This window comes from Sminthopsis crassicaudata, chromosome 6, assembly GCF_048593235.1.
Source record: "Sminthopsis crassicaudata isolate SCR6 chromosome 6, ASM4859323v1, whole genome shotgun sequence".
In the NCBI taxonomy this organism is placed as follows: domain Eukaryota; kingdom Metazoa; phylum Chordata; class Mammalia; order Dasyuromorphia; family Dasyuridae; genus Sminthopsis; species Sminthopsis crassicaudata.
This window is the reverse complement of record NC_133622.1, coordinates 137666327-137682250: the sequence shown is the minus strand read 5'-3', so window position 1 is coordinate 137682250 and position 15924 is coordinate 137666327. Positions and strand designations below refer to the sequence as shown.

The following is a 15924-nucleotide window of genomic DNA, read 5'->3' as shown; positions in this document are numbered from 1 at the left end:
CATCTTCAGCTCCTTAAAATGGAGCCACCTAAAATCCATAAATTCTGAATAAAGGGTCCACAGTTTTTAAATTATTTTCAAAATTTAGAACTGTGAGACATTAGATATTTATGAAGATTAACCTCCTCATTTTACTAATAGCTTTACATTAAGTGACCTGCCCAGAGTCACACAGCCAGGAAGTAGAGTCTTCTTAACTTCAAGTTCACCATTTTATCTTCTATGCCATCTAGGAGAGATTATTGATATAATTCAATTCAGCAAATACTTCTTTGGCAGCTACTGCATGTAAGCAACTATGTTGGCCCCGATGATGCAAAGATGACTGATTAACAACTATTTCTTAACTGCCATTTGAAGGCAGAAAATTATCTTGGGTTCAGGGAGATACTAAATTTAGGTAAGATATGTAGCTAGTGAATGTGGGATAGATATCAAAAAACACTTCCCTCATTCAACAAACATTTATTAAGCAGCTACTCTGTGCTGTGCTACAGCTGTAAAGATTCAATGGCAAAAATAAAACAGCATGCTATATCATGCTAATTATAATTCACTAGTGAGTAAATGAATTCAGGAGGGAGAGACATGATAGTGTTAGTGCTTTCAAATAAAACCATGCCCCAAATACTGCTTTTTGTCCTTAAAAGGATTCCCTAAAAATAGCTCCTACATTTTTATTCTGAAACTTAATGCTTGGAGGAAAATTTGACATAGCATACAAACAAGACTGTCTGTGTAAAAATTAAACCCAACTCACCATTCCTGTTTATTTGTGTTTTTTTTTTTTTAATTAAGCCATCAGTGTCTAAAATGTCCATATCCTTCCATCCACAAATCCTATTTCTAGTTGCATATTCCAAAGAGGTCAAAGATAGAAAGAAGAATAAGTCACTGATTTGAATTGATTAAGCCATTCAATAAAACAATTTTAAATTATATAAGCAAGTTGTCAAAATATCCCTTTAGTCCAGGGATCCCTAGTACTAGATACACATTCCATGGAGGTCAAAGGTAAAAAGGAAAACAAAAAAGGTCTAGCAGCCATTTTTGTAGTCCTGAAAAATTTGATATTAAATAGATGCCCATTGATCAGGGAATGGATAAATAAATTTAGTACATGACTACAAATGGAATATCACAGTTTTGTAAGACAAATGACTACGAAAAAATTCAGGGAATCATGAGAAGACTTATATGAACTGATGCAAAAGGAAATAAGCAGAGCCAAGGAAAGAAAAAGAACAATAAAGCTAACATTTATAAGATTTAAGATTTTATAAGATTTAAGCTTTAAGATTTGTAAAATGCTTTACAAGCATCTTATTCTATCCTTACAACAATTTTGAGAATTAGATATTATACATTGTTGGTGGAGCTGTGAAAGAATCTGGCCATTCTGGAGAGCAATTTGGAACTATGCCCCAAAAGTTATCAAACTGTGCATACCCTTTTATCCAGCAGTGCTACTACTGGGCTTATATCCCAAGTAAATATTAAAGAGGGAAAGGAACCTGTATGTGCCAAAATGTTTGTGGCAGCCCTTTTGTAGTGGCTAGAAACTGGAAGATGAATGGATGTCCATCAATTGGAGAATGGTTGGGTAAATTATGGTATATGAACGTTATGGAATATTATTGTTCTATAAGAAATGACCAACAGGATGAATAGAGAGGCTTGGAGAGACTTACATCAAGTGATGCTGAGTGAAACGAGTAGGACTAGGAGATCATTATACACTTCAACAATGATACTATATGAGGATGTATTCTGATGGAAGTGGATATCTTCAACATAGAGAAGAGCTAATCCAATTCCAATTGATCAATGATGGACAGAAACAACTACACCCAGAGAAGGAACTCTGAGAAGTGAATGTAAATTGTTAACACTACTATCTATCTACCCAGGTTACTTATACCTTCAGAATCTAATATTTAACGTGTAACAAGAAAATTGGATTTACACACATATATTGTATCTAGGTTATACTGTAACACATGTAAAATGTATGGGATTGCCTGTCATCTAGGAGAGAGAGTAGAGGGAGGGAGGGGAAAATTTGGAAAAATGAATACAAGGGATAATGTTATAAAAAAAATTACTCATGCATATATACTGTCAAAAAATTTATAATTATAAAATTAAAAAAATAAAAAATAAAAAAAAATTTAAAAAGAGAGAATTAGATATAATTATTTATTAATCCCCATTTTATAGATGAGGAAATTGAGGCAGATAGTTTAAGAGACTTTCTCAGAATCATTTGTACTCCCTAGGGTTTGTGGAAAAAACAGTTTGTGAGATTTAAGGCATTAAATACAACAATAAATAATAATGACAAAATTCATAAAAACATGAAATGAATGAAATAACTCATTTGTCTAAGTTTGTAAAGAACTTTCTTTCACCACAACAACCCATGAAGTAGGAAAAAAAGAAAAAAAGAAAGGCTTGTGATGAAAATAATATTTAAGAGCTGGGCTAAGCAGTCTGGATTCAAGTTCTATTTCTGATATTTATTGGCTATAGTACTGATATCTCTTAGGCAAACCTCTAAAGCAATAAACTATCAAGCAGGCTGTGATCTTTATTAATAGAGTTTTCTTATAGGAAGTTACCTATAGCAATGGAATCATTGGTCTGAGACATATACATACTTATGTATACATACATATATTATATACACTGGTAGAAGAATCTCTAAGGACTAGATAACACTTAAAAATAAATATTGAGGATGATATTGGCTCTCTAAAGTTCATGGGTCTTGTTACCTGATTTGAGAATAAGCACAATGAGAATATAGCTCTTAGATTTTATTGAATGATTTCCATATATAGTTAAAAAAAATTGCTGTGTTGTTATGATTGCTGAATTTTACAGTATTAAAAAAGTAAAAATGTCCATTTAGATTCTCATAATTCTAGAGGCATAGACAGCCAGTCTATAGTGGAGAGGACACTAAGCTTAGAGTCAGATTCATCTTCTTGAAGTCAGATCTCACCTCACAAACTTACTAGCTGTGTGACCCTGGCTGGGCAAGCCACTTAAGCTGATTTGCTTCAGTTCCTTATTTATAAAAGGAGCTGGAGAAGAAAATGGCAACTACTCCAATGTTTGCCAAGAAAAACTTCAGGTGGTGTCATAAATAGTAGGATATGACTGGAACTAACTCCCCCTTTTTAAAAGGCTGGGGGGGGGGAATAGAATAATCGCATAATTAGCATGAAGCACATGATCCTTGATCAGCCTTCTCTAAGATGCCTTTAGGGCTGTTGTTGTTGTTTATCCTTTGTTCTTAAAGAGGACCTCTGATTTAAGTGAGGGAGGGCTGGACAAGGTCATCTGCCTCACTTTTCCCTCCAGAGCCTTCTGGGTCCAGTGGCTAGATATAATTCAGGACAACTGGATGCAATGGGACACCTACAAGGCAAGGCAGCAATTGAGGCAAAGAATCTCTTCTTTATCTAGTCAACAACAACAACAAAACAATTCTCTAAACAAACAAATAAATAAATAAATCTAGGAGGGGAAGACCCTCAGGGTTTCTGGCCAAAGCAGAAATGACTGCTATTTACATTCAACTTGAGTCAATCAAGACCATGCAATGACCAAATGGGATTTGGCCTGGGTCCTTTTGGTGGACAATCAATGAGAAAGAATCAAAGTGATTTGGGTTTAAGGCATGATGAATCAAGCTTGAAGTAGAAAAAGCCTAAATAACTGGGAGTCCAAGAAAGTCTTCAGTTGCTGAGTAATTTGAGCCAAGCATGTTCCTTCTTGAGATATTTTTAATTAATTAAAAACCTACTGACTAGAAATAAATCTAGGAGAAAATATTTTTGGAAGGAGAAACTTTCATCAAGGTATTTTTCCCCTCTCAATGTAACTACCATGATGAAATCATTCCATTTGCCATGAAGCTTATTAGCTAATTCATCTTAATCAAAGGGAGATGGGGAAGAGGGAATTAACATGTAATTAGGAACAGTGGTACCTTTCTTTTGGCTTTGAGCTGCTCATGATACCTGTCTGATGTGTCACCTGGTATCTCTCCTCCCCAAAGGGTAGTTCCCACAATGGTATAGGTGATGCCCATGATGAGTAATGGAAAGCAATACACCAGTACAGTCACAACAATATGGTACCTGCAATGGAAAAGACAAATCTTGTAAGAGGACCCTAAGAAAAGACATGACTGGTTATGAATCAAACAGAAAAACTTCAAAAAAACATTGCCTTATCCTCTGAATGTGCTTTTTACATTTAAAAACAGAACAGAAAAAAACGCATATATACATTGAAGTAGTTTTGACGGGGGTAAACCCTGAAATTTTCCCCTTTGACTTTTGGGGAGAAGCAATGGGAGTGGACTCTGAAACTCTCCTCTGACAGAGACCTGCCCTGAAGTAGTTAAGTAGATTCATTCTGTTGGAAATCTCAGTGGTGGCTAGCTGTACCTTCTATTGAGTAGCTGCACCCTCCATGGAGTTGAAGATTAGCCCAGGACCACTCCCAGTAGCTCAAACTTAAGTGGTCTCATTCAGTTGAAGATCTGGGCCTGATATTCCTATTGAGTGTCTTGAAACTCCAAGATAAGTATTTTCTTTTCCAAGCCTGGGGGCATTGACAACATTGAAGAAATCTCATTCAATAGAAGCCCCAGCCTAAATTGTCCTAATAAAACAATTTTGAAATCAATCTCTGCAGAAGTCCAAAGCAGGATTATGCTTTGCCAAGGGACCTCTCTTCTTGGCACAGCTGCCTTCCAGGACTCTTGCCTGTTATGAAGACATTCTCTTTTCAGTGATAACCTTTGTTACTTCTCTCAGGACCTTTTGCCACTAAGGAGTCTGTCTTCCTAGCAAAGCTGGCTTCCCAGTGCCAATAAAAATTCCTTTGGTTCTGACAAAGGTCTCATTTCCAAAATATATAGAGACCTGACCCTAATTTATAAGAAACCGAACCATTCTCCAATTGATAAATGGTCAAAGGATATGAACAGACAATTTTCAGATGATGAAATTGAAACTATTTCCACTCATATGAAAGAGTGTTCCAAATCACTACTGATCAGAGAAATGCAAATTAAGACAACTCTGGGATACCACTACACACCTGTTAGATTGGCTAAGATGACAGGAACAAATAATGATGAATGTTGGAGGGGATGTGGGAAAACTGGGACACTAATACATTGCTGGTGGAGTTGTGAAAGAATCCAGCCATTCTGGAGAGCAATTTGGAACTATGCCCAAAAAGTTATCAAACTGTGCATACCCTTTGACCCAGCAGTACTACTACTGGGCTTATATCCCAAAGAAATACTAAAGAGCAGAAAGAGACTTATATGTGCCAAAATGTTTGTGGCAGCTCTTTTTGTTGTAGCTAGAAACTGGAAGATGAATGGATGTCCATCAGTTGGAGAATGGTTGGGTAAATTGTGGTATATGAAGGTTATGGAATATTATTGCTCTGTAAGAAATGACCAGCGGGAGGAATACAGAGAGTCTTGGAGAGACTTACATCAACTGATGCTGAGTGAAATGAGCAGAACCAGAAGATCACTGTACACTTCAACAACAATACTGTATGAGGATGTATTCTGATGGAAGTGGAAATCTTCAACATAAAGAAGAGCCAACTCACTTCCAGTTGATCAATGATGGACAGAGGTAGCTACACCCAGAGAAGAAACACTGGGACGTGAATGTAAATTGTTAGCACTAATATCTGTCTGCCCAGGTTACATGTACCTTCGGAATCTAATGCTTATTGTGCAACAAGAAAATGATTTTTACACACATGTATTGTGTCTAGGTTATATTGTAACACATGTAAAATGTATGGGATTGCCTGTCATCGGGGGGAGGGAGTAGAGGGAGGTGGGGGATAATTTGGAAAAATGAATACAAGGGATAATATTATTAAAAAAATATAAGAAAAAAAATAAGAAAAAAAAATTCCTTTGGCCATTCAGACTTTTCGGGTTTGCAAATTCTTTCTCATTGAACCAGTGCGCTGACCAGAGGGGATTCTAACACCTCATTTTCTACCACTAGACCCTCATCAGTCTAAAAAGTGTTTTTATTATTATTGAGTCATTTTTCAAGGAAGTCTTGTGACCTCATTTGGGTTTTTTTTTTTGACAAGCATACTGAAGTGATTTGCCATTTACTTCTACATTTCATTTTACAGATGCAGAACTAAGACAAGCAGGGATTAGAGACTTGCTCAGGGTCACATAGCTAATAAAGTGTTTGAAGTAGGACTTGAACTCATGAAGAAGAGGCTTCTTGATTCCAGAACCAATGATCTATCTATTCATGATGCCACTATACAGTGTAGGATGTTGAAAACTTGAAGGTATCAAACTGTTTGCTGTTCCTAATCTATGGAATTCCATCTACCACCTCTATGCCTTGTACTCAGGACATACCTGGAATTCACTTGCTCTTACCTCTCTCTCCCAGCTTCCTTCAAAGCTCAGTTTGTTATCATTTATGCATATAAGTTTTCTGTTTTGTCTTTATTTTTTCATGCACATGATGACCACTTGAATAGAATTCAACTTTCTTGAGGACAAAGTCTGTTTTACTTTTTTTTTTTCTTTTGTATTCCCAGTGACTAAAGCTGAGCCTAAGCACATAATAAATGCCATAATGAATGGCAAAATAAGTCCCCAGATCTAGATGAACAAATATAATTAATTTTAGTAGACCTGTTTGATACAAGAGGAATTATCTGTCACATTTCCTTTTTGAAGTGGGTCGAGCATTTGCACTTTCTGCCACCTATCCCGAAACAGATATTATAAATAGATTCTTAATTTTAAGTAATATAATTAAATACATAATTATCTAAAAACATATATTTATAAACAAATAGATATTATAAATAGGTTCAGATATTATACATAGATCCATCAGTCTTCATTTTTTTATCAGCTGAAACAATTTTGAAACAATTGTTTATACCTCTTGTTAAGGTCAAAGTATAACTGACATCTTTTAGCAGGCAGCAGAACTACATTCTTAAGTTGTCAAAGTAAATACATTTGTTACTTTATAAAGGCAATGGAACAGTACAAATTATTTTTTTAAATATATAAAGAAATTCACAGCAATTACAAACAATATTTCAAAGTTACATGGATAGTTTCTAATTCAAGAGAAAGTCCTGGATTTCAGGGTCCAGACTTTAAAATCTGGACTATAAAGTCCAGAAGTATGAGATGCCATCTTTCTGAAATTGTTTGAGTCTCAAACCTTTACTAGATGCTAAAGATAGAAAGAAAGATCCTTAACTATTCTGGGAACTTAAAAAAAGGCAAACAACCTCATAAATAGATTGATGAATTTGGTGGGAAAAAATTTAAACTGTTAGTTTCTATTTTCTTATTTTGTTATACATGTGTGGATTTAAGATTACCTGACAGAATAATCCTGTTGACATTTAGATGACATTAAACAAATCGAAAGGCTAGCATTATTAAAGCAAAGATTCTGAAGGTTAATGTATTGAATATGAATTCTTATCATCTTATTTTTCTTAAGATCTCCCTTACATTTTTTTCTTCACTATTTTTCATCTTTTGGTAATCTAAGCTGACAGGATTATTATTTTTTAAATTGCAATTTACTTTTAAAAAATATTTTATTTTTTCCTCATTACATGTAAAAAAAAATTAAACATTCATTTTTAAAATATTCGAGTTCCAAATTCTCTGTTCTTCCCTTCTCACCTTCCTCACTGAGAAGGCAAACAATTTAGTATAGATTATCAATTATGCATATGTAATTATGCAAAACTTATTTTCATATTAATCATGTTGTGAAAGAAAACTCAGACCCCTCTTCTCCCCAAGAAAGCCAAGAAAAATAAAGTTTAGAAAAGTATATCTCCATCTTTATTCAGGGACAGGATTATTGTAAATAGAGGGCAATCATAGTTTGTTAGGTTCTTACTAAGTGCTAATGAGATAATGAGATATTAGGTTCTTACTAAGTGCTAAATTGATACTTAACAATTCTCTAGTTCTGGCCTTTAAAGGGAGTTTTACACCTTTGAACTTTTGGACAGGAGCTTACATGTTTAAGAAGAGCAAGTTCAAATTGGTTGAAGTATTTCTCCCACAAGCTCCTGAATTATTCCACACACATTCTCTGAGAGGATAAAAGAAGAAGTTAGAGTCTGGAAAGTCAGTTCTGTATTGGATCAAGGAGAAGACATCCATGGGTTTGCAAGTGAAGAGGACAGAGAAAAAGATTCACAGAGAAAAGAAACCTCCTCCCAGAGAAGGGTTATAACTGAAAGACGATCAGAACTTTACAATTTGGCGCCCACAATGTGGGGCAAAGACATTTACTTATCCTGACAAGGACTTATTCTGAGCCCTTCAGAGGAGCTAGCTGGGACCTTCACAATAGTTGAATAATTTATTATTTCTAAAGGGAAAAATCAATCTGGTAGAGAAAATACTGAAATTTCAGTTGAAAATAAGTGATACATAATTGTGTATTATATGTACTCTCATGTCTTTTATTATATATAACATTTAATGTTACCATAAGAACAGTAGAAGCAAATAGCAATACAAAATAAAACATCTTCAGATGTCCTTATATAATCGAACAGGATTAAAACAATCTGAGATTTCCAGGACATGCATAATTGAATGTTTTTATTTCTCTCATCATTCAATGGGACATATTGTCTAAAATTGAAGTTCTTAAAAAAAGAATGTTTCCCTTTTTGTTTTTCTTCTTCAATATATACCCCAAATATAATCATAGTAGAGAAACACAAAGCCCTTCCTACTATTCCATGTCTTTCATGATTTTTTCCTGCCCTGATTTTATTTATAAGGAGAACAAAAGATGAAATTAAACTCACATAAAATTCTGTTTTGGACCTTTTGGCCATTGTACATAGCAAAGTGTTCGACCAGGCATCACTTTGGTTTTGGAGTAAAGACACTGGGGAAAGGCAAGAAGGAAAGCCAGAATCCAAATACTTCCAATGACGACTTTAGTAGCAGTTGCAGATAGTCTGGGTTTCAGAGGATGTATAATGGCCATGTACCTGTTTGGAAAACAAAATAATAATTCAAATTCTTGTTAGGAGAATGAATTTCATATAGAAAAAGTTCAAGATTCAGTTCTTAAATTTGTCCTGTAAAGCAAAAGGAAGATGGGTAAACTTTTTAAAATTTTATTTGTTTTATTCTGAACTTAATAAAACAAACATTTTCATAACACAATAGTTGATTATATAGGAAACTGCAAATCTGTTATGATAAAGTTATCATGTGACTTTTTTTCTCTTCTTCCCAAGATGGCTACTATTAGATGCAAATATGTATGCTTATGTAAAATCATTCTATATATTCTTCTAGTTATCAGTTCTTTCCTCCTTCATATATGTCTTTTATAATTAATTTGGGGATTTATAATAGTCAAAATAACTTTGGTCACTCAAAGTTGTTTTTAAAACAATTTTGCTATTATTGTATCTACTGTTCTCTTGGTTTTTTCTTCTTTTCTCTTCATCATTTCATGTAAGTCTATGCATGTTTTTTCTAAGATCATTGAGCTCATCATTTCTTATAACATTAGTAGTATTCCATTACAATTACATAGCACAACTTGTTCAATTATTCCACAATTGACTGACATTCCCTCAATTTCCACTTTTGTAATTGTAAAGAGAATGTCATAAATATTTTAGTACATATAGGTTCTTTTTTCTTTTAAATGTTACATTCCAAGAGCAATTCCATATTGCATATGTTTCTGAAAAAACGAAGATGACACCTATTCATTTTCTGAAATACAGATTTTTGACAACAGAGAACTGAGAATAAAATATATTAAGGATCCAAGTTTGTATCATGAATTATATACTTGAGTAAAACATGACTTCCTTTCTTTTATGGATTATTTCTTGAACCTGGACATTTTACTCATTTCCTTGATATTTTTACAATCAGATTGAATATAAAAAGACAATCTTTGAGTACTAGATCAAATGGTAAGGATATCATAGAATTACAGAATTTTTATATTTAAAAGGGAAACTCACTATAAACTACCTCACTATTTGTCCCCTAATCTTTGACTGAAGACCCTTAATAAGAGAGATTTTATTACGTTTCAAGTCAGCCCATTCTACTTTTGGATAGTCTAATCATTACCAGTTTTTCCTAACATCAAGTGCAGATTTGCCTCTTTCAACTTTCAATTATTTTGCCTTCTTAGCACAAGTAGAACAATATTGAATTCAAATATTTGAATAAATAAATTCAAATTTATAATTTGGGAGCAGATCACTGAACTTTTAGAAACTGTACAGTACACATCTCCTTGGTTCTCTATGAAAAAATAATTGGATCTAGAGGAGTGGAAATTAGTAGGAGAGCAACTATGTCAATTCTAAAATGAAAATGGATCTGACTCAATTTCCAAAGACACACTTAATACACATAATTTAATACAACTGGCTTTAGGAAATTATATGTTATAGAATAAGGAAAAAGAAAAAAGAACAGGAGGGGGTGGTACCAACTAAACTAGGTGAAAAGGATGAAGAATCAGATAAGAATGAAGTTAAGTACAATTCTGAGTGTGGCACTTCACAGCAGGCTCATTTCCCATTTCCTGACCTACATTCCTCAAGTAACCCTTCATGGGTAGAGAGAAGGAAGAGGGGGAAAGGCAGTAACACATTCAGCACCATCTATGAAGTAGCCTATGACAAGATTACAAAAGGCATTGGTTACGGCAAAAAATGAAGGACAGGATATATCTGATTTAAAAATAAATGCATATCCTCTGATTGAAGAGCTTCACCTTTCAGGTCACAAAAGGAGAAGATACATTCCTTTTGATCTGGAAAAAAATTAAGGATTTAAAAAAGGATTTCACTCTTTGGGGCTACATCATCTTATGTTAAGATATTATTAGATAGTTTGGTTTATGAAATCCTAACTCCTAGTGATTGGAAATCCATAGCAAGGACGTGTTTAGAACTTGGACAAAACTTTTTGTGGCTTTTGGAGTATTATGAATTATTTAGGATTCAAGCCAGACACAATAGGCAAACAGGAGTTAATGTACAAATCACTTTTGACCAACTAGCAGATCAGTATGGAGAGAATTCAGAACAGAACCCCATGACAGGTTATGAACAGATCTTTGCTGCTTCAACAAAAGCTTGGCTTTCTCTTCCAGAGAAAGATGGAGGTAAAGCCTTCAAAAAATAAAGCAAGGTCCCAATGAACTTTTTGCTGATTTTGTGGGACGTCTGCAGACAGCTGTCACAAGAACTATTGGAGAAAATGTAGCTACAAGAATAATGATCAGACAACTGTCTAAGGAAAATGCCAATGAAGTTTGCAGAAGAATTATATGGGGACTACACAAAGATGCTCCTTTAGAGGAGATCATAAGACACTGTGCCACAGTGGGCACAAATGCTTATTATACCCAGATATGATGAACATGGAAACACAGGGACCCTCTTGGCCAGGGACTTCTAGAGAAAATCATCGATGTTTTCATTGTGGAAAACTAGTACATCTGAGAACCCAGTATAGATACAGAGATAAAGTGAGAAGACAGGGTGAGAGAAGACCTAAAATCCTATGTCCAAAATGCCACAAGGGCTTCCACTGGGCCTCAGAATGTAGATTGACCCAGGGAAATGAGAGGCAGGGCCAGCTCCAATATATATATACAAAAGACATGATGGCAATTGAGTTTATACCCAGAGAGTCTTTAGAAGTTCAGAATTCTGATGTGATCAATCAGCTGAAAAGCCATCACATGGCAGAAAGGTATTACATGATCTATCAATTAAAAAGCAATCAGATAGCAGAAAGAAATTACAATTGGGGAGAATACAGGCTTTTTAAACCAACACGGCAGTGTCCAATGCAAACAGCTCCAATGTAATTACCAGATGATGAGGAAAGATTTAGAAAATGGTAAATAGAAGGGATTAGATAGGTTAACTGCCTGGTAGAGAGGGCTTGCTCGTATTCTTACAGATGGAGAAGGAAACAGATGGAGAGGGAATCAGATGGGTGGCAACAAGCACCTGGAGAGAGACAGAAAAAAAAAAAAAAAAAGAGAGAGAGAAACCTCGAAACAAAGGAGAAGACCTAAGAACAAAATATGCAGGAATCACTGGATTGCCTAACACAAGATGAGACTGTTGCAGGACTTGAAAACCAGCAGGGATCATTGAATTCCTTGAGATGAAAAATTGTTGATGAGAGTATTTCAGGACCTCAAAACTTGCAGGAATTATTAGATTCCTGCCACATGAATTAATGGACAATAAATTCCTTTTGGACTATTTCTAGGACTTATGGATATGTATAATCCCTCATGTTGATTCATGTTATTTGTTACATCACTTCTAGCGTGTGCTTATGTAATTTATGTAATTATATAATTATCCATATTGATGGATTTATGTATACCTGTTTTAAGAGTGAGTCCTTCAGAAACCTGATAATCTGATTTGATTTCCTATTTTGTTTGGTGTTTTCATCTCCCTTCTTGAGAAGTCTAGGGAGGTCTATGACCACCTATGTTCCTTAACTCAAAAGAAAGCAGGAGATGTTAAGATTCTTATAAGTTACTAAGACAGTGGAATTGATAGAGACAATAATTATCTAATTTAGCATAGTTCAGTGTATGACTGATCTGATTTCTATAAAGATATGTTATGGGCCAGGAATTTGAAACAAAGGTACTACGTGGATTTTGATGAGATAATGATTCTCTAATTGACATGTACTTAGTACTTACTATATTTCCACAAGATTCACACTTTTAAGAGAAACATACATAAGAGAGGAGCTCCCACAAGCCACTATAAGGACAAGCACACTAGAACACTAGCCCACTCTTGGAGGCAGAGAGAGATTCATCCCAACTTCCACCTTGTTGTGCTGGAGGAGGAGAGTCTGAAACCGGCAGAGGCAAAGGACTAGTGGCAAGACTCTCGTAACCATGGAGAGAGATAGGCCTCTAAGAAAGCTAACCAGGTTATTTTGAAGGAGGCAAAAAAGGATCTGAACTTTTAGCTCCTGGGTGCATTTGGGGTGATTATTACACTGAACTGAAAGGAAGGCTGCCTCCAGAAGCCCCTCAAGAAACCTGCTCTTGGAAAACACTACATTTTAAAGAAGAACATTACACATTTGCTTTGTTATCCAGGACAAGTCATGTAACCCCAGTCTCCCTCATTTCATCATCCTAAAAATGAGAATGATAATAGCATCTATCTCATAGGATGCTTGTGAGGATCAAATGAGAAAATAATTATAAAGCACTTAGCACAGAATCCTGGTAGTAAGTACTGTATAAATCTCAGTTATTATTATTATTATTATTATTATTATTATTAACTATCTCCTTCTATCTGAAACTTCTTTGCTTTTCTAGATGATTTTTGTCATCTTCCTCTCTAGCTACCATTGTTAAGTCAACTTTATCTTACTTGATGTCTTTACTGTTTGTATCTCTGGACACCCTGTAGGTGAGATTACTGTAACATATTTTCTTTGGCTGCTCATTATTACTTCTCTAAAGTCATGAAACATTTTCAGACACTTGCTTGGTAGGACTTGGTAGTACACATTTGTTTGTATTACAGTACCTGACTGTATTTCCATTTGCTTCTAGCTTCTGTACAAAATAGTTTAATCTGTGAAGCCCAATGTTGAATGAAGCCTGGCAACTCTTCTTCCCATCATAAAGATTAATGCCTGTTGCTGCACATGAAATTTGAATTCATCAGACTTAATGTGAAGAATTTTTTTTTTGGCTTTCATTTAACAACTGAAAAATAAACTGCCATTTTCTATCTCTTAGGATAAAAGAATGTTGTTTTTGTTTTCCAGACCATTTGATCTACAAACTATGATGAATCAATTAACTTTTCAAGCCATGAACTGAACTAAAATATTGTTTTTTTGACCTACAATCAGGCCCAAATTTTTGCTTGTTACACAAAACAAAACAAAATCCAACCTCAAACCTTATTAAATTGTTCAAATCCAAATAAGATTTAGATATTTTCTAAAATTACTCAATCTAAACAAAGAAGGTATATCAAATAAACTCCAACCAGAAATGGAATAAAACTAACCACTTTATCAATTTTAATCAAATCCCTTTTTTTTCACAAGTGGAAAGATCATAATCCCATTAGAAGGAGAAGACATCAAATTCCAATAAAATTATAGCAGAATCTGCATAGACTCTTACAGTTTACTATAATAGATTTTTTCTTTTTATTTATTTATTTGTTTGTTTATTTTTTATTTTTTAATTAATTTTATAATTATAGCTTTTTTTTGACAGTACATATGCATAGGTAATTTTTTTTACAACATTATCCCTTGTACTCCCTTCTGTTCTGAATTTTTCCCCTCCTTCCCTCCACCCCCTCCCCTAGATGGAAGGCATTCCCATACATATTAAATATCTTATAATATATACTAGGTACAATATATATGTGCAGAAACAAATTTTGTTGTTGTTATTGTTACTAAGGAAGAATTGGATTCAGAAGGTAAAAATAATCTGGGGAGAAAAACAAAAAAATGCTCACAGTTTACACTCATTTCCAGTGTTCCTTTTCTGGGTGTAGCTGATTCTGTCTATCATTGATCAATTGGAATTGGATTCGCTCTTCTCTATGTTGAAGATATCCACTTCCATCAGAATACATCCTCATACAGTATCATTGTTGAAGTGTATAATGATCTCCTAGTTTTACTTGTTTCACTCAGCATCAGTTGATGTAAATCTCTCCAAGCTTCTCTGTATTCATCCTGTTGGTCATTTCTTACAGAACAATAATATTCCATAACATTCATATACCATAATTTGCCCAACCATTCTCCAATTGATGGACATCCATTCATTTTCCAGTTTCTAGCCACTACAAAAAGGGCTGCCACAAACATTTTGGCACATACAGGTCCCTTTCCCTTCTTTAGTATTTCCTTGGGATATAAGCCCAGTAGTAGTACTGCTGGGTCAAAGGGTATGCACAGTTTGATAACTTTTGGGGCATAATTCCAGATTGCTCTCCAGAATGGTTGGATTCTTTCACAACTCCACCAACAATGCATCAGTGTCCCAGTTTTTTCCACATCCCCTCCAACATTCATCATTATTTATTCCTGTCATCTTAGCCAATCTAAGTGGTATCTCAGAGTTGTCTTAATTTGCATTTCTCTGATCAATAGTGATTTGGAACACTCTTTCATATGAGTGGAAATAGTTTCAATTTCATCATCTGAAAATTGTCTGTTCATATCCTTTGACCATTTATCAATTGGAGAATGGTTTGATTTCTTATAAATTAAAGATCCAACTTACCAATTCCTCTGGCTCACTACTTATCTATCAATCTTCTATCTATCTGTCTATCTATTTATGTTACCTTTACCTTTTAGAATACAGTCTCACTGTATCACTTAATAAATATGTAATAAATATTTTTTCATTCATTTGTTCATCATTATTTCTTATGGTACAATTATATTCATGATATTTATACACTACATTTTGCTAGGTAAATATTTTTTCCAAAATTATTGTTACTTTTGTTACCATGATAAAAAAAAAAGCAAGAATATAGTAAGAACTTTATATTACAGAAGTTACAATTGCTAGAGAGGTCCTTAACTTATTTCTGGTTGATGAGTTTGGAAAGATCTGGTTGAGTCTGTGTTGCAACACAATTATTAAGCCTATCTTCTGGATTTCATCATAATAAATTGGCTGTCTGGTTGCTGCCTCTCAGGAAATAGAAGACAAAAGTCTAATCTAGTTGAAGAGAATGCCTGGAAAATCTGCTATTGAAAACGAAGTAGATTTGACTCAACATAAATTT

General features: G+C 34.4%; 1 protein-coding gene across 1 annotated transcript in view; it reads right to left on the bottom strand.

Moving 5' to 3' along the window:
• Positions 1-15924, bottom strand: part of TACR3 (tachykinin receptor 3) — a 70253-nt gene that overhangs the window by 28993 nt on the left and 25336 nt on the right. The window contains exons 2-3 of the mRNA XM_074273111.1: positions 8899-9087; positions 4001-4151 (exon numbers count right to left, since the gene is read on the bottom strand). Coding sequence (XP_074129212.1) covers positions 4001-4151; positions 8899-9087 — 340 coding nt within the window. The remainder of the gene's footprint in view (positions 1-4000; positions 4152-8898; positions 9088-15924) is intronic.